Source organism: Sebastes umbrosus, chromosome 6, assembly GCF_015220745.1.
Source record: "Sebastes umbrosus isolate fSebUmb1 chromosome 6, fSebUmb1.pri, whole genome shotgun sequence".
Classification (NCBI taxonomy): domain Eukaryota; kingdom Metazoa; phylum Chordata; class Actinopteri; order Perciformes; family Sebastidae; genus Sebastes; species Sebastes umbrosus.
The window spans coordinates 12,249,427-12,271,852 of record NC_051274.1 but is presented as its reverse complement, the minus strand read 5'-3'; the positions used below and the strand labels follow the sequence as shown (position 1 = coordinate 12,271,852).

Here is a 22,426-nt window from a genome sequence, read left to right as displayed (position 1 = left end):
GCAAGTCCTCTCCACAGAGTCCGCCATGTTGCACCGCCATGTTTCTACAGTAACCCAGAACGGACAAACCAAACTCTGTCAACTTTTCCTGCTGGGGCCAGAGTCTATAACGTTACTCGCTGCCGTCGTCGCCGCTCTCTCTCTCTTGCTTCACCACTAACTTCCCATGTACACACACACACACTCTAGACACTGGCTTTGCTCTAAATGGCGTAGCTATTCAACACGCTTTGCACATGGGAGCTCGCTGCTAGACACCACCAGATCCTACACACTGGACCTTTAAAGCATAACCGACCACTGAACCACTGGAGGTCAGCAAAATCAAGATTTTCAGGTGGTGTTAAGGAGCAATCCAACGATTTAGTATTTGTTATGAACACAGGAGAGACCCAAACGCAGGACACGGACAGGGTGGTGGTGGTAAAAGTTTTTTTATCATAGAGGAGAAGCTGGCAGGGAATGGGAATCTAGTGGCAGCAGGAAAGAATGAAGATAACGGAGAACAGGGCTGGTGTGAGTATGGAAATTGGGGGTAGCTTGGAGGTTAAGAGGTTGCTGATGATCCTGGAACACGAGAGAGACTAGAGATTAGAGGTTAGTCAAACGAAACACGAAGATAATGAATTACTATGAACTAAGTGTGCCTAGAAGCGTAACTACCACTGTGGTTGAATGGTTGAAGAGCCGCGGTAGGTAGGAGAAGTGATGAGCCAATTGTAGGCAGGTGTGCATGATGAGCAGAGCGGGGAACCAGGAGAACAAGGAAGGGAGACCACGCCAACACACACACAAACAAAACATTAAACGGGAAGAGAGGCTGCAACACGTTCTCAACCCAAATCGCCACCCTGTGGCGTCACTTTACCGCTGCAGTAAACACGTGGTAAGTGTTGCGAATTAAAACAAAAACACTTGCTTAGGTTTAAGCAACAAAACCAATATAGTTAGGTTTAGGAAAAAAACATCATGGTTGGGCTGTTACTACGTCTGTAGAGTGAAAATGAAACTTAACGTTGTAAACAAGGGACACAAACAGAACAAACAGCTGATTGTAAAGTGAAAGTGAAACTTAACGCATGGGACATGAACAGTTGTTTGTTGGACCGAACCACCGCGCCTGCCGCCCGCCCTGTGTGTGTTTTTTTCGCTCTTTAAACTACGTCACCACACACCCCGACCACTTTCTTTAAGCGTTTAATGTTGATGCGGATGGGTTTACGTTGTAGTTACTTGAAAACCTGGTGCGTCTCATACAGATGCTAAAGGGTGCCTTGTGTGTCGCCAAGGGCCACGCCAAAGCATTGTAATTAACGCCCTGGGAATGAGAACAGGGAACAAGAGGAAGGGGAAAGAGTAGCAGTATAGCACTTCCATAAGGTTGGTGGACTCACAAGACTCATTTCAGTCAAAATTGAATCAGCAGAGGCCGAGATACCCTCACTTTGAATCTCTATCATGGCCCCAAAACACTGGATCCTACAATTTCATGCGACTCATCATGGTATCTTTAATTAGACCCTCTTTTAAATCCCACACTTTGTAATGTAGCCTTTCTTTTATAATTTCAAGTCTCAAGCCTAATCTGAGATAAACCTGGTAACATCAATCACAAAAGACATTATACAACTGACTCTCTGTAAAATTGGTGGAACTCCCCTTTAAATTACTCTCTAAGCTGCGTTGCTGAAAAAAATCTTCTAGAGCAACAAAGATCTGAACTGAACTGAACCATGAGCGTTAAGGAAGTGACAAATGTTTTTTCCAAAAAAACAACAATGATATGACTAAGAGTTACAGTAAGAATACAGTAATTATGCACTCCTCTCAAGCACCACGTGGTGGCATATTTTCTCAGACAATGAAAGCCTCCTACAGTAATAATACCTTCTGCTCAAATGTGGCCCCTTTTACAGGAAACTGACTGCATTTCAAGAGAAGTGAAAACAATACCTGTTACAGCTAACTCAAGTGACGGGTGGAGTGTAAATCATGTCCCAGAAGGTATTGTTCATTAAGGTGAGTTAACTCTGACTTTATATAATTATAAAATTCAAACAAGAAGACAAACAAAAGTAGTTTAGTTGATTGATGCTGTTGTACACTAATAGAACATATCGGTGGTTTGATTGTCTCAGCTGCTGTTGCTGCATTACGCAACCCAGAGTCGGCCAGAAAATAATGCAAACTGCTATGAAGATGTTCAAGTGATGTGTCCAGATGAAGCCATTGACAGCAGGGATTTCATCTCTGTTGCATGGTACAAGGTCAGTGAACCATTTCATAAATAGTTTCATCTTGTGTGTCAGTGACTTTCATTCAATCTGATGTGGATATACTGTATACAAATGACTTTTTGGTTGTTACTTTAAAACAGATCAACAATTCGCAGAAACTTGGCATCATCAGGAAGAGTAAAGATAGCAAGACCCCGCAGTACTACCCCTTCACTCGTTCACACAAACCCGAGTTTGGTGAGAAATACAGTCTGTTGCTCCCCAGGGTGACGCCTGAAGACTCGGGCACCTACGAGTGCGAAATCAGTGCAAATGTAGGGGGTCAAAATATGAATCTGGAAGTCGACCTGACGGTTCACGGTAAGCCTTGAATTTAATTTCTACCACACTTGGCAGAATATGCATATATACTCAATTAAAGCATCTGAACCGAGCTACACACATATTGACAAGTTTTTTTGATGTCTCTAAATTTGGGATTTCTAATGCAGTGACAATGTTTATGGCAGCTGCAGGTGAAACAGGTTATGTCCCTTCATATTTAACAGTTAAAGTTGCAGTATCAAAGTTGCAACCTGTGAGTTGCTTGAACTGTAAATAAACACCTGCAAGATTGGAATTAAACTCTTATGTATTTGTCAAAATATTCCAATATGATAGTAGTAGAGGGTTAAATACATGACTAATGAACAAAAATCAAGAGTGTGTTGGAGTTTTTTGGTTACAGCTTTTGAAGATGCACCAAAATCGAGAGCTTTGTCAAAATGATGTGTCTATTTACACATTTATATGTGTCTGTTTGACAGACAAAGCAATGTATATATTTTAAATTCATTCAAGTTTATGACCCAAATTTCTACTTTAACCTCATTTCTGCATCTGCAAACAGTCACAGAATGTGCCAAGCCACATCAAAAAGCAGGAAACAGCCTTAACGTTTATCCATCTCCTCAAACACACAATATTTTCCTTTCCACTGTGACAGTTATGCATTTTTCCCTACATACATATTCTACCATTCATTAAAAAAAACGTCTACCAAAAGACATATGTTACCTCTGCTTGATAAAATCATTCATATATCAGATATAAACGAAATTTCATTGAAAAAATGTTGTAAAATTGTCTGCTAAACTTTTTGAAGGAATAATGTTTAATCGTCTATGAGATCTATCTGCACTGAAGTATCTATTTTATACACTGATTTCTTCTATTATTGTCTGAATACAGCATGTGTGACCCAGGCTGACCTGACAACAATAACAACGACACCTGAGTTTAACCTGACTCAGCCCAACCTGCCCTGCCACAATCAAGTGGAGGACCTGCCAGTCATGTGGAGTGGTATAGGCTTCGTGGCAGTGGGCCTCACCAAAATCATTTTATCTCTCATCAGCATTCAGGTAAATAAACTATTTTTCTTCACGCACTGTATGGATTTGTCACAGGTTATGAAGCAAAAGTGGTCAAGTCAATTTATTTATTGAGCACTTGGCCAAAGTGCTTTATAGATAGATAATTAGAATGATAATAAATGGGAATGTATAATGGAGAGGAGGAATTGGTCAGAAGTTTTAAGCGGTGTGACGGTGGAATAGGGGAGATACTACTGATCAATACTAAAAACATATAAAAGAGAGAAAAGGTTTTATTTTCGCAATACATCTAAAGTGAAAAAATTTAACATCCTTTGACTGTTCTTTTGTCTGTAAAATTTTCCATTTTACAGACAGAATTACTGTATTTTAAATTCGCAAGAATCAAAAGTGACACAGAGATTTATTGCATGTTCATGGACATTTGCAAATTTGAGGCGTTAAAAATTAAAGGTCCCATATTATGCTCATTTTCAGGTTCATACTAGTATTTTATTACACGGCTTTGTTGAATACTCGATTCTGATTGTTCGATCACAGCGTTCTATGGTCTTTTATTTCTTTATAACACACCGCTGCTATATATAACAGACCGTTGCTATGGATGTAGTTCTGATGTCTGACTTTGGCGGACCGTTTCTGTGTCAAATTATTGATTTATTAAGTAAGTAGCCGTGTAATAAGCGGGTCATTGTTGTGAAATAATTCCCTTCAGGGCGATGCAAGACCGCACTTCGCGTCAGGGTCCACCCCTCCGCTTTAATTCACAATAATGACTGGCTTGCTGTACATTATACCTTACTTATACCTTATACTTAAAACTTTATTTTCTCATAGGCCTGCTGTCTGTCTGAATATACCTGTATTTACCCTCTACCCAAATGCGGTGTTTTAGCGCATTTCAACGGAATTGCATTGCTAGGCAATAGCTACGGTCCATGTTTACTTCCTGTCAGCTGATGTCATTCACATACACTGCAACCAGAAATAAAGTGGGACACATTTAGAATGTTTACGTTTAAAACTGTGAAGTGGTTTATATATACTGTACAGTTGTGACATCACAAAGTTACAGAAATCCTGACAGCTTGTTTCAAAGGCACAGTTTCTGAATACAGGCTATGTATTTTTCTGCAGATTCTGCGTTTAAATACTTTCACGGTATTTATACAGCATTTTAACCTGCTTTATGATAAATATAAAGACATGAAAATCTCCCTTTTTACAATATGGGACCTTTAAGACATCTGTGTCTTACTTTTATTTAGCAAGAAAAGTTTTTGTCATTCACCATTTGACACTTAAAACCCTGGACGTCACCTGGTATTGAAGGGGAATTACAAAGGTATAACAGTGTTTTCTAAAAACAGCCTTCTGTGGAAGGATCATTTAAATTAGATGGAGCCTTGAGGTACACCACAAGAGACAGATGCAGCAGAGAAGCAAATCACTTCTGTGCAAGTCATTTCATTGCCTGAACCTAACCAAACCATATCGCTGTCACATCATAAAACAGATTTAGTGATCATTATGGATTTGTAAAAGTTTTGGAGGGCACAGTAAAATGATGTTCCCCTGCCGATGGAGGCGTCAGATCATTTTTTATATGTCGTTCTAGAGGGCATGGACAAACAACGTATTTTGGTATTTAATTTGGAAGACTTGTTGGTCTGTCCTACAGTTTAAAGGACCAGTGTGTAACAATTAGGGGGATCTATTGGAAGAAATGGATGGTTTATCAACTGAAAATAAGAATCGTTGTGTTGTCGTTACCTTAGAATGAGCCGTTTATATCTACATAGGGAATGGGTCCTCTACACAGAGTCCGCCATGTTGCACTGCCATGTTTCTATAGTAGCCGAGAACTTCTCCTGCTTGGGCCGGAGTCGATAACGATACTCGCTCCCGCCCGCTGCTCTCTCTCTCTCGCTTCACCACTCACTTCCCACATACACACATGCTCTACACACTGGCTCTTTGCGTTTTCGGCCACCGCAGCTCTCCAACACGCTTGGCACACAGGAGAGGCTTCAGTTGGTTGCAATCTCCTTACCTTACCGCCAGATCCTACACAATGCACATCTTACTGGTACACCTGTAAAATCTAATGCAATCAAATACAACAGCTCAGCCATAAATTCTACATTTACAAAGACAATAATTATTTGAATTATATTGTTTTTGTTGACACTGTCAGAGATGTATTAATTGATCAATATGTTTATTATTGAGACTATAATTTGCAGTGGTGTTGAACTGGACTGCATTCTATTTAGACATGTTTCTAATGTTTTGCCGACCCCATTTATATGAGGGGGGAGGAATATTAGAAAGACATTTCAATATATAAAGTCCAGTACAACACCACCACTAACTACGGCCTCAATAATAAGCACATAGTTAAATGAATACGTCTCTGACAGTGTGTATATATATATTCATATATATATATATATAAACTATATATGTTTAGTGTGAAAACCCCATATCCTGTAGATGAGTAATGCTGTTTGTCTCAGCAGGAATTTGACACCTTTTATTATATGATGTTGGGTTTGAGGACAGACCGTAGGCGAGCCGACCCCTGCTCTGAGGCACCATTTCCTCTAACAGCAGCCTCCATATTTAGGTTTTGTTTTCTAACGTACATTGTGGGTGGTCTTTTTTTCCAGTCGAACAATTCGCTGAGTTGATTTGTTTTGTGCTGTTTTGTCTCTTTTTGTGGTCGTTCAGGTTGTTCAAGCTGTTTGCATGAGGTCTTCAAGATGACGGCAGAACAAGTGGTGAAGCTGAGATCATGTAAATAGACACAAAAAAATCAATTTAATCAATCAAATCAAGTGATTTTATTTTTGCTTTTACTATTTATTGTACTTTGTTTTCAGTGAGATTCATGTATTTGTTTTGCAGTTGAGCATGTTCAGTTTGTAAAAATGTGTCACTGAACCAAACCACTTGTTGCTTTTTTATTGGCACGAAAGAGGTCAACTCAACCAAAACAGATTGTCATAACTAAATAGTAACAAGCATGAGATGAGGAACAAAAACCACCATGCACACACTGCCACAGGTGTGAAGAGCATCTATTGTAGTAAATGTAGGCAGATATTGTGATAGCTGACATTGTAACATCAAATGTCTTTTTACAAAACAAAACATGGCCAGTACTCCCTCAGATATCGTGGTGTAGAAATATGGAACACCAAAATACATTTTATCAAGAGCTCGTTATCCTTAGAAAATTTTAAAAGGAAATTATCATCACATTGAATTCATGTCTAATTATCTTTTGATATTTTTAGATATATTTTCTTTTTTTCTTTTTATCGGTACTGTTTTTTTATGTATTTCATTATTTTTATAGAATTGCTTTCCACTGTTTGATTAGGTTTTTCTGCAAATTTTTTGTGCTTCTTGTTGTTGTTTAGCTTTTGTTGTATTTTTAAAATTCATGTTAGTTTAGTTCTTTCTTCCTTTTTTGTTATTGTTTTGTTCTTCTTCTGGGGTTGGGGGTGAGGTCCTTTGTATAAGCCTGTCTTCTTGACCTCTCCTGACACATTTTCTTGTTTTTTTTTCATTGACTGGATTTTGTGCGGTTTTATGTGTGTGCAAATAAATTAAAAATTAAACTTGAATTCAAAGTGGCCATAGGCGGTATATTTTTGGCATCATTGGGCAAAAATTCCATAATAACCTTTCAGCATATTGTAATTCAAGTGTTCTGAGAGAAAACTAGACTTCTGCACCTCCTCATGGCTCTGTTTTCAGACTTTAAAAAATCTAGCCCGTGATGGGAGACTTTGACCAATCACAGGTCATTTCATTGAGAGAGCGTTCCTATTGGCTGTGCTCCGGTCATGTTACCGGAACTTGGCGTTCCTTCACCAGATTTCACAACTGCGGCGGCTTCACAAACCTTTCTCATTTTACAGCTAAACCGTGCACTACAAGATGATTCTGAAAACATTTGAGGAGAGAAATAGGCATTAACGTAACATCATATTGATTCATATTTGATCAGCGCTGCCTAGTTTGACCGTTTGGTCGGAGTTTGCGAGTTATTGACAGCCGGCTCTCATAGACGGCAACTGGACAGCGGACCTCAGATCAGCTCTTACTGCTTGTTTTCCTACAGTCTGTGAAATCTTGCAGATGCCGTTAGGAGCACTGGAGGACACCGGAGGACACAGAGGCACATGATTTTTTTCAGGTTACCTGTTTCATGTACTACTGTCACGATATAGTGACCGTTTTATAAAAATAACTTTTTTTAATCATATTTGCTCCAATCTCGCCTACTGCTGCTTTAATGTACATGTTTACATTGCAAAGGGATTTAAACAATCTTCTGATCTGCTAACAATTTGTCATGTTTTAAATTGTGCTGTTTTTAATGTGAACTAATACATTTACTTTTAAAGATAAAACTCAACAACTGTGTCAGCCAGCTTGTGGTTTTCACCCGGCGCATGTCATACCTATTTTTATTTTTTTCACCATTACATATTTCCTGTTATGAATCAAGTGCTCAAAGAAAATGATACCACTCTGAAGTGGTAACATAAACACCAAAAAACACCATATCAACAACCCTTTATTAGATATATATCATGGTTACGTTAACTCTAAAACATCTCTTGACTCTCTGTAAGTTTCCCACTTCTTGTTTTATGGTTGAAGCCCTCTTGAGGTGAGTGCAGTTCCTCTTTAAGAAGGTGGAAGTGCAGCATGTAGAGATGCTGTATTCATGCTCTCCAATCTGTATTGACTTTCGCCCGTTGGGGATGTGAAGAAATCCAGCAGCTTTTATCCTGCAGACACCTGCAGAAAAACCCACCAATCATCACAGTGTGAGTGAGCATCTACCGCTGTGTTCTCCTCCTGGTTTACAAAGTCAAACCAAGACAGGAGAGGCATTAAATGGATCACTGCTTTTTGAAAATATTGATTTGAGATCATAAAAGCAGAGAGGTGTCACACTGAGAGCAGTTTAGAGTGGAGAAAAATGTGCACAGATCACCACCTACTGGCACCTCAGACAACAACACCACAGTCAGACAAAATCACAAATCAACTGGATCAAGATGTATTCCAAAGAATTAAAACAGGGTTTAAATCATTTAAATTGGAATATGATGCTCCTTGGAGTGAGCCAGAGGAATAATCATAAACGTTCACGACAGAGTTTATAAAAAGCTATTATAAATGACATCAAATATACTTTTAAATTATACAACAACAACTTAACTAAACAAAAGCAAAGTTAAATAAATAATTAAAAAAAATGGTAAATTGTTCTTATTCTCTGATGAGTAAATTATTTAATTTCAAAATGGAATCACAACCTTAAATTTGGAAAGGATTTAAGTTTTACTTTTTTTATTCCGTTTACTCGCTATTTTCCATTTAATTTTCTTCTAACCTCATTTAAAGAAACATGAAACATTATTTTTTTTTTTTTTTAAATTAGCACGTATCAATTAACAGCCTTCTTATTGTTGGAAGAGACATTTCACAATTCATTTGTCTGCTGCTTTAACAAATTCAAAGCTCTGATTGGTCTGAGCACACACGCTGGCCGAACAGAGTGGTTGTTGCTGGTCTGTGGGTTGTACACTTTATATTAGCTGCTTTTAAATGTATCAATTTATTAATTGATTATTAAATATAATCAATCGATTAAGATATTTAATCACGATGATTGTCCATTTGTCCGTAGAATTAATCACACATTTTTTATCTGTTCAAAATGTAATCAATAAATAAATTAAATAAATAATAAATAAGGTCTAATTATTCTTAATTACAAACATTCTGATCAGTCAGGAATAGATTAATAAATTAAATATTAATAGCTATTAACAGACTGTGTGGGCTAAAACACACTAGAAGCCTGATTCTCTTTTACAATAATTTACTACATGTTTATAATCAGAAAACTCATTAAAATATGCAATAATTAAGATCAGAGTATATGATGGAATAGTGGCAACAGAATGTGCCAGAGGAACCAAAGTTCGAGTTTTACAGCCGACATTTTTCAAGCTCAAGTTCAAGTTCAACTTTATTGTCATTTTCCACGTATATTTGATAGATATTTGCTGAATTTGACAAAAAGTGTATTGGGTTAGAATCACTGACTCACAGCGATATCCGCAGCCGTAAATAGAATGCAAAACTATCAGCAACATTTCCTCTGCATTTCTGAAACGCTACGCCGATATTGTCAGACTCTCTTTTTGATAAGTCTGTCTTCTTTTTTTGGGTTGCTTTGCAGTGTAGGCAGCTCTAGTATGGAAGTTTTTATTGGACTTTATTAGTTGTAACCCACCGAAGACATTCCACAAACGTGCACCATGATCTGCAAATATTTCACTATCCACAAACATGTATTTTTGTATTTGTGTTGTGTAAAGACACATTCACAAAAATACAGGGCGATTTGCAAATACGCATAACTTACTCTGTAAATACATATTTTAAGGTGCACATGTAAAGTGATAAACACGCACTTGTGCATCTATTTCTACACGTGGAATGCTATTTGCGCATTTGCAGATCGCTTCCTGTGCATTTGTGGGTCATGTGACATTTGCAACCTCCCTCCTGTTTGTTTACGTAATTTTGTCTAATTGGTATACCGCTGCAGATGTGTATAAACAATCTGTAAGTAAGAGGTGCATTTACTAGCTCCACCAGACGGTGGCGACATTCCCTCAGATGAGCTGACGGAACTACGGTCTAAAGCTATAGAAGTAGAGTCTAAGGAGACTTCTGGACGTGAAAGACTACGTGGAATATCTTTATTTAACAACAAACTTATTTGACAAAATCAGTTTGATTGCATTGTTTTCTTTTAGAACCAACTAACTGTCCGCGCGATATTTAACAGTGTGGAGACAGAGCGTCCAATGTTATTAGGCTTTAAGTAAATAAAAAGACAAATCTATCTTCTTATCTTGTTAAAATATCTTCTTAAAATACGTATTTACAGAGTAAATTATGTGTATTTGCAAATCGTCCTGTATTTTTGTGGATGTGACTTTACACAAAACAAATACAAAAATACGTTTGTGGGTAGTGAAATATTTGCAGATCATGGTACACGTTTGTGGAATGTCTTCTGTGGGTTACAACTAATAAAGTCCAATAAAAACTTCCATACTGAAGGGACTGAATCTGTATTTCTAGAACAGCCAATTGGAGAAATCATGTGAGTCTGTGTCCTCCAGTGTCCTCCGGTGCTCCTAATGGCAGTGAAAGATTTCACAGACCGGAGGAAAACATCCGATCAGAGCCGAGCTGGAGCCTTGCCGTCTCTGAGCAGCCGTCAATCACTCGTGAACTCCGATCAAACGGTCAAACTAGGCAGCGCTAATCAAATATGAATCAATATTCTATTACTGTAACTATTTCTCACCTCAAATGTTTTCAGAAACATCTATATATCTATCTATAGTGTACTGTTTAGCTGTAAAATGAGTTTTTGACCCGGCAGCCATGTTGAGATCAGTTGAGGAAATACCAAGCACTGCCCACCAGCCGGAGCAAACTCTCTAATTTTACAGCTAAACAGTACACTACAAGATGTTTCTGAAAACATTTGATGTGAGAAATAGGCATTACAGTGACAGAATATTGATTCATATTTGTATATTTGTATATTATTCAGCGCTGCCTAGTTTGACCATTTTGATCGGAATTCGGTGAAAGTCCTGTGTTTGGTTGTAGGGTCACAGTAACCAGTAACATGAATGAAAACCTGCTGGCCGACTCTCCCCCTCCAAGCTATTTGACACCACCCTGCGAGGAGTTAAACTGTACCAAGGCGTGTAGTTAATATTCTCTGAACTCCCACTGAGGCTTCAAAGTGCGTCCCAACCAGCTCCTCTCATCCAGTCCGGAGCTCCTTCTCCTCTAAACTGAAGCAACATTTTATTCCCTCCAGAGATGAAACTATCTGTTGTGTCCAAGAAGCTGTGGTGCATCCACAAGCCTCTGATCCTCCTGCTCACTCCACTGGTGTTACTGCCCTTACTCTTTACTCTACCGGAGAAGGTGAGTGACTTTGTCATGAATAATTCATTTAATAATCACAGATTCAGTGGTGGAAGAAGTACTCAGATCCTTTATTTAAATAAAAGTAAAACAAAGTCTAAAATACTCCATTACATGTAAAAGTCCTGAATTCAAAACATTACTCAAGTAAAAGTACAGAAGTAGGTCATTATATCATATCATTATAGTGTTTATTTTACTAGATTTTGTTTAATCAACATTTTATCGTCATCTCTTTTATTCTATTTTATTAAAATTTCATTATTTTAATACAATCTGCTTATTTTCTGTAGTTTCATAATTTTTATTTATTTATTTTTATTGTTATTTTTAATTCCTTGTATTTTATTTGTCTTTTGTTATCTTAAATACCTATCTTTTATTGTTTTCTTATTTAATGTACTTTTATATTGGTTGTTTTGGTGTGCATTCGTCTCTAAATCCATTTTTAACATTCTACATTTTTGTCAATAGTCTGTACAGCACTTTGAATTGCATTTGACTTGTTTGAAATGTGCTATATAAATAAAGTTTGATTGATTGATTGATATTAAAAGCAAAATAAAAATAGGCATAGGCTACTCAATATGCAGAATGGTGCCTTTCAAAGTCATTATAAAATATGATATTACTCTGTTTTTATTGTGTTTCATCACTAACAAATAGGCTACCTATAAGAGCATTTTAATTTGAGATATTCTGTATACCGAGTAGTAGCCTGCTGCACCACATCCTATATCTTAGAAGTGCATGCTTCTTTATGCATGTCAAATAGGTGTAGTGGAGTAAAAAGTACACTATTTCCATCTTAATTGTAGTGGAGTATGAAGTAGCTTCAAATAGAAACACTCAAGTTAAGTACAAGTAAATATGTTAGTTGTAGCACTAGTCTCAATTAGAACAACCTAAATCTAAAAAGATGTATTATATTAAATATTTTGTTTATATTAAACCAGCCATTATAATTTGAAATTATATTCATGCCACACATTACACTATTCTTTATGCATTTTATTTTACTCACAGTAGTCATGTAAAATGGGTCGGATAAGTCTTGAGCATCACAGCCATTTAAAATTGTGTGTGTGTGTGTGTGTTTTGACTCTGTCAAATAAAAAAGTTCAAATTTTAAAAGAAAAATTGATTTTTGTGGAAAAAGTCCTTTTAGGTACTGCCCCATTTTAGATTAACCAGGTCAGCTGAATTGGGGCACGAATTTCAGCTAAAATGGGCAACATACACACACCTTTACACAGAAGTTCCACAGAAATTAAGGCTGCAAAACAGGTTTAATCTTTTTTTAATCATGCTTTGCAATTAGTATTTGAAGGGAACGCAGGAAAAGACCTAACAACACCTGACTAGATGAGATGTTAAGACCTGTAGCTACAGGAAATGTAAAAGTTGTTTGGTGTTTTGATTTATGGTTTGGTGATTTGAGTTTTTGTCAAAGATGTTGTAATTTTCCCCGGGCACCTCACAGCAGCACAATGCTCCTAAATGCTTAGGATGGGTTAAATGCAGAGGTCAAATGTCATGAATGTACCTGTATGTATATGATCATTCTAATAAGGCTTATGTTTATGACAAATGTTTGACACACAAGCATGCACCTAAACACACAGCTACATGATCAGTTATTTTTTTAAATGCATTATTCAATGGAATATTTGTTCAACTTTTTATTGCATGAAAAGTATTTATGGTGTTGTTACTATGGCACACCAAAGACAATAGTTAGTGTTTACTGTTAAAATTAAAAATATTTCAGATGAAATTCCTCTTCCCTCTTTTTTTAAATATTGGCCCATTTTACCTGAACATTGTGTCGTAGCTCAAGAGGGAACCTGCTGATACTCTAACTCTCATATTTCCAAAACAATTATACTTTTTCACATTTTTTTAAGAAATAAATATGTAAGAGACCCATGCTATTTTTTCTTTTTTTAAAAAATATCATTAGATCTCATGCATAGCTCTTTTGATGGTCCTTTAAATCATTTACCAAAAAGTGGCCTGTTTTACCTGACTCCACCCTATAATCCATCACCTGTGAAACAGTTCATTTGCTTTCTTTTGTTTCCGGTGATATCTTTTTCTTGTTGTTGGCTGAACATTAACAACCACGTTGCTTATCTTTTAGGAGGGAAAATGTCTTTATGTGGTGCTGCTGATGGCTATGTTTTGGTGCACAGAGACCCTTCCTCTGGCCGTCACTGCGATGCTTCCGGTCTGCCTCTTTCCAACACTGGGAATTCTTCCATCCAAACAAGTCTGCCCTCAGTACTTCCTCGAAACCAATTTCCTCTTCCTCAGTGGTCTTGTGCTGGCGTCGTCCATCGAAGAGTGGGGCCTGCATCGCAGAATCGCCCTGAAGGTCCTCACTATTGTCGGAGTAAAGCCAGCCTGGTGAGAAAACTTTACAGGAAAGACATTTATAGGATGGTGGTATTCTATATTTGTCTTATTTCAACAGATCTCATGAAAAGAACAAAACCAACAATGAATTGATCTACTAACAAGTATTGCCTCTGTAGCCAAAACCTGATATATCGTATTCCTCTGTGCCACAGAGCTCCAATGTTATCCAAAAACTATTTAAGTTACTTAAGTGAACCACACTGTTGAGAAACATGTTCTTTTATTATGATGAATATGGGCTCTCTAGTTTATTTTGAGTCAATCCAACATGCTGCTGATAATAGTCACTAGAGCCCCCAATCATACTATTATAAATGGACTACTCCTCCACTCCTATCCCTACAATCCCCTCCAATCTTGCCCCGAAAAGGTCAATAGGGCCGACCTTTGCATAGTTTGTTATCTGTGTTTAATTTCATCATTCTTTTATGTTAGATAAATACTTGCAGCAAAACTATTCTCACTCGGAACCACGTTTTCCAACTTACCACACAAAGCAGCTACTCTACCGGCATTTATTGGAAATATAACAGAGGATGAAGAAAAAGAAGACGACAAATTTAACGTACAGTCACGATAATATCGTCACGCCTCAAAAGTAGCACAAATCACTGTCGGCAAGTAGTGAAGCCAAACGCAAGAGATTGGCGCACAGTAGCAAATCTCCAGAGAAGTCAGGTAAGAATTCTGAAGTAACGTTATATTACTGATTTGCCGTTTGGCGTTAGCATGCTAATGAAGTATAATAGCCAGTCTGGACCGTTTTTGTGTCAAATTATTGATCTTTTATTAATTATTGGGTCTTGCATCGCCCTGAAGGGGTTTATTTCACAACAATGACCCGCTAACTGCACATTATTCTGCTTATTACACGGCTACTTACTTAAGAAATCAAAAAACGGTCCGCCCTAAGAGCCGACATAAGAGCTGCTGTCATAGCAACGGTCTATTATACATAGCAACGATTTGCTATAAAGATGAAATAACAGACCGGCAAACGTTGTGATTGACCAATGTCGTATCTTGTGCATATCGAGTGTAAAGCCCACTGAGACAAATTTGTAATTTGTGACATTGGGCTGTACAATTGACTTGACTTACTCCTGTTTGAGTAACATTTGCTTAAAACTAGTGCCCAGCTGTTTGGGGAAATGATATACTGTAGACTGTTTAAAAAGAAAAGTACATATCTGTAACCCATTCTAAAGATGAACATCTTCAGTCTTTATGTGTTTGGGCCACAGACAGGGTAGGGAAGTCAGAAAGTATTGAGAAACAGACTAACACATTGTTGGTTTTTGGACTTTTCATGGAATTTATTGAAGAAAATATAGAATATCGCCAATTTTATTCTGTAAGTGAGAGTGCTCCTTATTCCAAAAAGAACATCTTCCAAGTCAGCAGCCATGATCGTGATTAATCTAACTGATTGAATTATTTTCCTAGGCTCATACTGGGAATGATGCTGACCTCGTCCTTCCTGTCAATGTGGCTCAGCAACACCGCCACCACCGCCATGATGCTCCCTATCGCTAACGCCATCCTGGAGAGTCTGTTTGGAGACCTGGAGACCCTGAAAAAGAAGAGCAAGTCCACAGAGGATCCTGAGAATGATATGATAAATGGTACGTTGTATGGCATTAAACCTGACTGGAGGGATGACTGTTAACTTAAAGCTGCTCTAATCAATATTTTTATTTTAACATGGCTGAAATTTCCCTCAGTGCTACTTTTGGCTCATCTTTTTGTTTATTTGGCCCACAACTTTACTGTTTTGTTTCACTTTCACCGCTCTCTTAAATCTTTCAGCAGCAACAGGCAGCCAAAAAGCTCTTATAAACCCACTATACACTACCTGCACAGCACCAAACAGACAGACAGACAGACAAAGTTAGCAACTTGCTGGTGAACATACTGGAGCATTTAGCAGCTAAAGAGACAGATATTTTGTTCAGGAGTTGGTGGAAACCAAAAACAGAGCTACAAGAGAGAGAATATTTTAATTTACATTCATCAAGTGGTCAGAATCATGACTCCAAATAAATTATAATATTGTTCAATAATCACTGGATGTGTAAATAAGCAGTTTGCTAGGAAAATGTACTTTATAAGGTCATGTAAATGTTACATGTTTACAGCATTTTCCACTGCCACCCAGATGACCAAAAAATGAATGCCAGTTTAATTTAGTTGTCAAAAGGTATCCGTACCAAAATGTGCAGTGAAGATGGTTGTATTATTTTAAACTTGTCCTGAATATGTAACCTAACATGTGAACTTTGTACAGTTTTTCCAATACACCGAGTCCTCGGATACAAAGTTAATCAAAATTCAAGTGGTGAGTGATTAAGAATGCTGGATGAACTGAAAGTCAAATATTGAATATCTCCCCCCCCCCACAGACACACACAAAGAGCTAAAACTCATGATTGACTCATGCTTATTCTACATAATACAAACTCTTTGTTTCATTTTCTTTCAGGTCAGTCTCCTGTAAAGTTGGATTCAGTGCCGTCAGGGCCCTTGGAAAAACAAATGCTGTCAATAGACGGGTAAGAAAAACACTGAGATCATTTGTCACAATCCTGTGCATCCTTCAATATTTAACTCTAATGGTGTTTGGATGGTGTTTTTTAAAGGAAGGTCGACATTTTTGGGATATATGCTTATTAGGGCTGTCAATGATAATAACGCGATAACGCGTTAACACAAATTCGTTTCAACGCCACTAATTACCGTTAACACATTTTTGCAACTTGCGATTTTTAGGTTGTAGTGGGCTCTGTTTTAAAGCTAAAACAAGTGATGATACTAGTATCATATGAAACTAGAAAACGTAAGGAACCCATTGGTACCAACCATGTCATAATAGCTTTTTGCGAAGGAGGCTAAATAATGCAACGAAGTTATGCTAAATTTTGGTGAGGAAAAATTGGCATGGCCATTTTCAAAGGGAGGGGTCCCTTGACCTTGAGCTGTTGTTGACTGTTCGGCTTGAGTTTGAGAACATTTTTGTGCTCGGCTGATAGTGGTATCAATCTTCTCATCTAACTCTCAGCAAGAAAAAAGCATATTTCCCAAAAAAGAGTTTTTCTGGTTAACACAATCTCATATGAAACTCTTGATGAAAATAATCTGGTGGAGTTCATGTACTTGTCCACAGTTCATTTAAAGTAATCACGTCTCTTAAAACTTGAAAAGGACGGATGGGACTGAGCAGGGCGACATGAGGTCGGCTGAGGAGATCCGATCCGAGGCGGAGTACCAGCTGAAGGTGTGGAAAGGATTCTTGATCTGTATTCCTTATGCAGCCAGTATCGGAGGGACCGCCACGCTGACAGGCACCGCGCCCAACCTCATCCTGATTGGACAGCTGAAAAGGTTATTTTGTATCACATTTTATACGCTGACAACTTTGCATCATTAAAAAACAATACTTTTACAGCAGTTTGACGATGATCTCTTTGTATTACAGCTACTATCCAGACTGCGACCTCATCAATTTTGGCTCTTGGTTCGCATTCGCTTTCCCGCTCATGGTTCTCTTCTTGTTTTTATCATGGATTTGGATCGCGTTTCTCTACGGGGGATTAAATACGCGGTAATGTGGTGTCAGACATTCGCTTATTGCAGATTTAGAAACTTCATGTTAAAATAATATTTGAACTGATATCCCATTTTTAGCCAACACAATAAATACCAAATGTCATGGTGTTTTCTTTTTCATATAAGGGAAAACGTTAATTGTACAGTCCAAATTACAATTTTTCTTCGTAAATATGGAGAAATGTTCTTCTCTCATTTGCTTTTCTTGAAATATTTATTCTTCACAGATTGTGTGTGACGAAACACGACCAGAGAGCCGAGGCAGAGGCCAGAGCGAAGGATCTAATAAACGACGATTACAGAAAACTAGGGCCCATAAAGTGAGAACTGGTGTATGTCTTCAAATCTCAATGCAGGGTGAATGAGTGCATTTTTATTTATCACAGAGCCTTTTTACTGATACATGCTCACTTTCAGTTTTGCAGAGGGAGCGATTTCTTTCTTTTTCGTATTGTTTGCTGTTCTGCTGTTCACAAGAGATCCCAAATTTATCACTGGCTGGTCTGTGCTTTTTAAAAAGGGGTAAGAAAGGCACATTTGAATGTAGTTTGCTTGTTATGATATAATTTCTTGTTTGGAAATGACCACAGCATCTTTGTATTGAGACAACTGCTTATTATCTTCTGCTTCTGTTAATGATCCCCTCCTCGTTGTCCTGCAGGTACGTCTCAGACGCCGTCACTGGTGTGATCATTGTGTCCATATTGTTCTTCTTCCCCTCGCAGAAACCTTCTCTGAGCTGGTGGTTTGACCCTCAAGGTCAGTGAGCTCTTTAACAACACATCCTAATAATTTACCAGACAATGTACTCTGATTTCAGTTATATAATGACAGTGATAATATGATTTAAGTTATTGTATAAATAACAAATGGTTTGTGGCGTTGCATCAGGACGAGTCAGAAATTAATATTGATGCCCAAATATTTGTGAAAGACTCAAAGACATTTAGTCCGTGTCTCTGGCACAACTATTGCAAATACTGAAAATAAGCTGAGGAATGTTAATATTGTAGATTAGAAAGTCTGAGTAAATGTCCCATCTGGAGCTGAAACTGTAGTTTCTCTGTTTCTGTGATTAGAATAATCTCTCAAAACTATGTTGTCACACTCTAAGGGTTTTTGTTTGGGTGAGCATGCGTACAAAATGTGCGCACGTGTTTTGTCTGTGCTGGAGACACGTGTGTGCGAGTGCGAGTGCGAGTGCAAGTGTGTATGTTATGTTCAGCTGGTCAAATAAACCACTGGATGCAAGTAAAAAAAAAAGAAAACCATGGGGCTCATTTGTCCTTCTCAATGTAGGTCAAGTTTTTTGAATAGAGGAGAATACAACTTTATTTTCAACCAGAGTGGAAATCTCACCAAAACATAAAAATCAAAACCTGTAGGGTATATTACAAAAATAGTAACAAAAAATAATCATCAATGTATAAAACGTGCAAATAAAATAGTTATTAAAGCATAAAATGTGAAAACATAAAATAAAACACTCCGGATTGGTGACTTAGTTTTTTACTTTAAAATGCTAAATGTCATATTGCATCAGCAGACAGCAGAGATGTTGTAGAAAACACTGTGCTTTTAATAGATACATAATATCAACATGTTGAATTGATTGTTTGCCTCCATATTTTTCCACAGCATCAAACACTCCTTATGTCCCTCTGCTGACATGGAAGAAAGCTCAGGACTCTGTTCCCTGGAATATCATTCTGTTGCTTGGAGGCGGCTTCGCTATGGCTAAAGCTTGTGAGGTAAACATGTTGGCACATGGGCACTGTAATTAGTCATTAAATGTACATAACTTACATATGAAGTGTGTTTACATAATTGTTTTAATGCCACTAATTTCTTTAACACATTAACGCAACTTTCAGTTTTAAAGCTAAACTAAAGATAGAGCAAAGATACTGCTATCATATTAAACTACAAACCCTAAGGAATCCATTGGTACCAACCATGTCATACTTACGTGTCACAAAGGAGCCTAAATAATGCTCCAAACTTGCACTAAATTTTGGCGAAGAAACTGGCATGGCCATGGTCCCTTGACCTCTGACCTCAAGATATGCTAATGAAAATGAGTTCTATGGGTACCTACGAGACATGCCCACTTTATGATAATCACATGCAGTTTTGGGCAAGTCATAGTCAAGTCAGCACACTGACACACTGACAGCTGTTGTTGCCTGTTGGGTTGCAGTTTGCCATGTTATGATTTGAGCATACTTGTTTATGCTAAATGCAGTACCTGTGATGGTTTCTGAACAATATGTGTCATTGTTTTGTGTTGTTAATTGATTTCCAATAATACACACTGTATATACATACATTTGCATAAAGCAAACATATTTTCCCACTCCCATGTTGATAAGAGTATTAAAAACTTGACAAATATACCTTTAAGGTACACTTTGAACAGATAAAAAATGTACGATTAATCGCAATCAACTAGGAACAATCATGTCCATTATATGCCGCGATTAAATATTATAATAAAATGACAGCCCTAACATAGCCCTATATACAGTATATATATATATATATATATATATATATATATACAGTATAACTCTAGGCAAGAAAGTGAATAGGCATCCCAAAAAGTTGAACTATTCCTTTAAGATTTAGTTTAGTTTTCTTCCAGCTCAATGCAGGATTACTGACTCTAGATAGTGAAAGTTTACATGTCATAAGTCAGTGTAATAAATGTGTCTCTCCTCTCTCCTGTTGGCTCTGTGCTGTTCTGCTCTGTTTGGTTCCGTTCTTTACTTTTGCTTTATTATGTTGGGATTTGATCTTTGACCTTTGACCCCGATCTTGTGGCGTTTGGCAGGAGTCTGGACTCGCCTCCTGGATCGGAGGCCACCTCCAGCCTTTGGCCGAGGTCCCACCCGCTGCAGCTGTGATGTTGATCGCTGGTTTCCTGGCCTGTTTCACTGAGTTCGCCAGCAACACTGCCACAATTATCATATTTTTACCCGTCATTATTGAACTGGTAAGGCTGCTTCTACTTAAACACATATAGACTCTTTTTATCTGTGTGTTCCTGTTGATGATATGCCTACATTATAGGACTTGGTTGGAGTTGTAAAGGTTTCTTTACACTACACTTAAGGTTCCACATCAGTTTATAGTGTAACACACAGATTAAGATAACAGTGAGCCGACTCAGTTACAAGACAAAGCTGTGGAAACTAATGGACTGGACAGGGAATCGGCCTTGTTCTTTATGTTGGTCAAAGGCTTATGGAGTTGTTTAACTTTTGCAATAAATGTTCTTATGTTTGTAGCCTGTTGGATATTAACAGCTGTTGACAGTAATCATTATCTGGGGCTTTTGTACTTTGCCGTGGTATCTATACTGCACTCAGAGAATCGTTTACAGGATGTATAGGAGGCTAAGTGACTGTGTCCTGAGTTCTCATTTGCATAAAAAACTTATTGAACCATGACTATCCCAAATTTTGCTAGGATGGCCAGTACACCCATACTACTTACCTCTGGTGATATGTGACCACACACAGAGCCGTGTGGCTTTGTGACTCTGGTACATGTCCACAGGATCCTTCCTTTCCCATTCATTGTCTATATAAGCAGCCGTGCAATGCATTCTGGTAGCGTAGCATTGCGTTTCGACCAGCAGCCCACGAGGGCAAGTTTTCGTCCAATCAGGTGCCAAGTGCCTTGTGTCTGTTGGCAGCCCATCAAACGTCCAATGCTGGGAAGCGAGGCCATCCCTCGCGTCCAGAAACGTCAATGTTGACACGTACCATTAGTCTGTGCAGCCTATTTGACGTCAAACACAAGGCAGTTTCTCTATGGCTGCACCATTTTACATCAAATAGAAGAATTTAGACGTCACATTTTCTTTGCAGCTGAGCCCGACATATTTGGTATCTTTGAAAACCTTTAGATCTTGGCTCGAATATAATACGTTATGTGGGTTTAAACAATGTTCTTCCATATGAAATAAGTTTGGAATAATGGCACCACCAGGTATGAAATGATTTACGTCCTATCCTGAAAATGTGCTGGTCTTTGTCTCTGTAGGCTACTAACGTCTCAGTGAACCCTCTGTACTTCATGATACCTGCAACAATAGGATGTTCATATGCCTTCATGCTGCCAGTGTCCACGCCACCCAACTCCATCGCCTTTGCAACAGGACATCTCATGGTCAAAGACATGGTAAGATCCTCACATCAGACACTGAAACATAATGTTACCGTCATCATCGCCTGTCTTCATGTTTACTGCTCTGTCTTTTTCAGGTGAAAACTGGCATTGTGATGAACATCCTGGGTATCCTCTCGGTCTCTCTGGCCCTAAACACGTGGGGCGTTGCCATGTTTGACTTGGACACGTTTCCAGACTGGGCACACCCCATCAACAAGACTGCTGTTATTACTGATGTGCACCTATCAACCGTTCAGTCGCTCAATGCTACTCTCTGATTACCCATCCAAAGAGTATCAGGAGATTGTATTAAGATTTAACACTAAGCAGGGACAAAAGTCTGTCTGGGAACTTCAGCTGTTACCTGTTATGATGAATTTAATACGTTCATGATACTCAAGTGTCAAGACTTCATGTTGCTATCTGTTTTAGCACACTCCAGGTTACAAATGGTGCAACAAGTTAAAAACAAGCAAAATCATTTTACTCTCTGCCTTCTTAAAGCAGCAGTAGGCGAGATTTGAGCAAATATGATTAAAAAAGTTATTTTTA

At 38.0% G+C, this 22,426-nt stretch overlaps 2 protein-coding genes across 3 annotated transcripts; both read left to right on the top strand.

Moving 5' to 3' along the window:
• The first annotated feature begins 1,924 nt into the window (after positions 1 to 1,924).
• Positions 1,925 to 7,300, top strand: LOC119489278. Of its 2 annotated transcripts, XM_037771514.1 has the most exons (6): positions 1,925 to 2,019; positions 2,139 to 2,267; positions 2,378 to 2,597; positions 3,468 to 3,640; positions 6,347 to 6,412; positions 6,595 to 7,300. In XM_037771514.1, the coding sequence occupies exons 1-5, from the start codon at positions 1,993 to 1,995 to the stop codon at positions 6,380 to 6,382; spliced, it is 585 nt and encodes a 194-aa protein (XP_037627442.1). In that variant the 5' UTR covers positions 1,925 to 1,992; the 3' UTR covers positions 6,383 to 6,412; positions 6,595 to 7,300. The 2 variants fall into 2 exon arrangements, with proteins under 2 accessions (XP_037627442.1, XP_037627441.1); XM_037771513.1 differs by having other exon boundaries at positions 6,347 to 7,157.
• Positions 7,301 to 11,466: 4,166 nt separating this feature from the next.
• On the top strand, positions 11,467 to 22,152 carry slc13a3 (solute carrier family 13 member 3). The gene is made up of 13 exons (XM_037771520.1): positions 11,467 to 11,671; positions 13,815 to 14,080; positions 15,539 to 15,717; positions 16,575 to 16,644; positions 17,294 to 17,473; positions 17,568 to 17,693; positions 17,926 to 18,018; positions 18,116 to 18,220; positions 18,360 to 18,457; positions 19,337 to 19,449; positions 20,532 to 20,693; positions 21,749 to 21,886; positions 21,970 to 22,152. Exons 1-13 carry the CDS (start codon positions 11,564 to 11,566, stop codon positions 22,150 to 22,152), a joined length of 1,821 nt encoding a protein of 606 aa, XP_037627448.1. The 5' UTR covers positions 11,467 to 11,563.
• Positions 22,153 to 22,426: the final 274 nt, after the last annotated feature.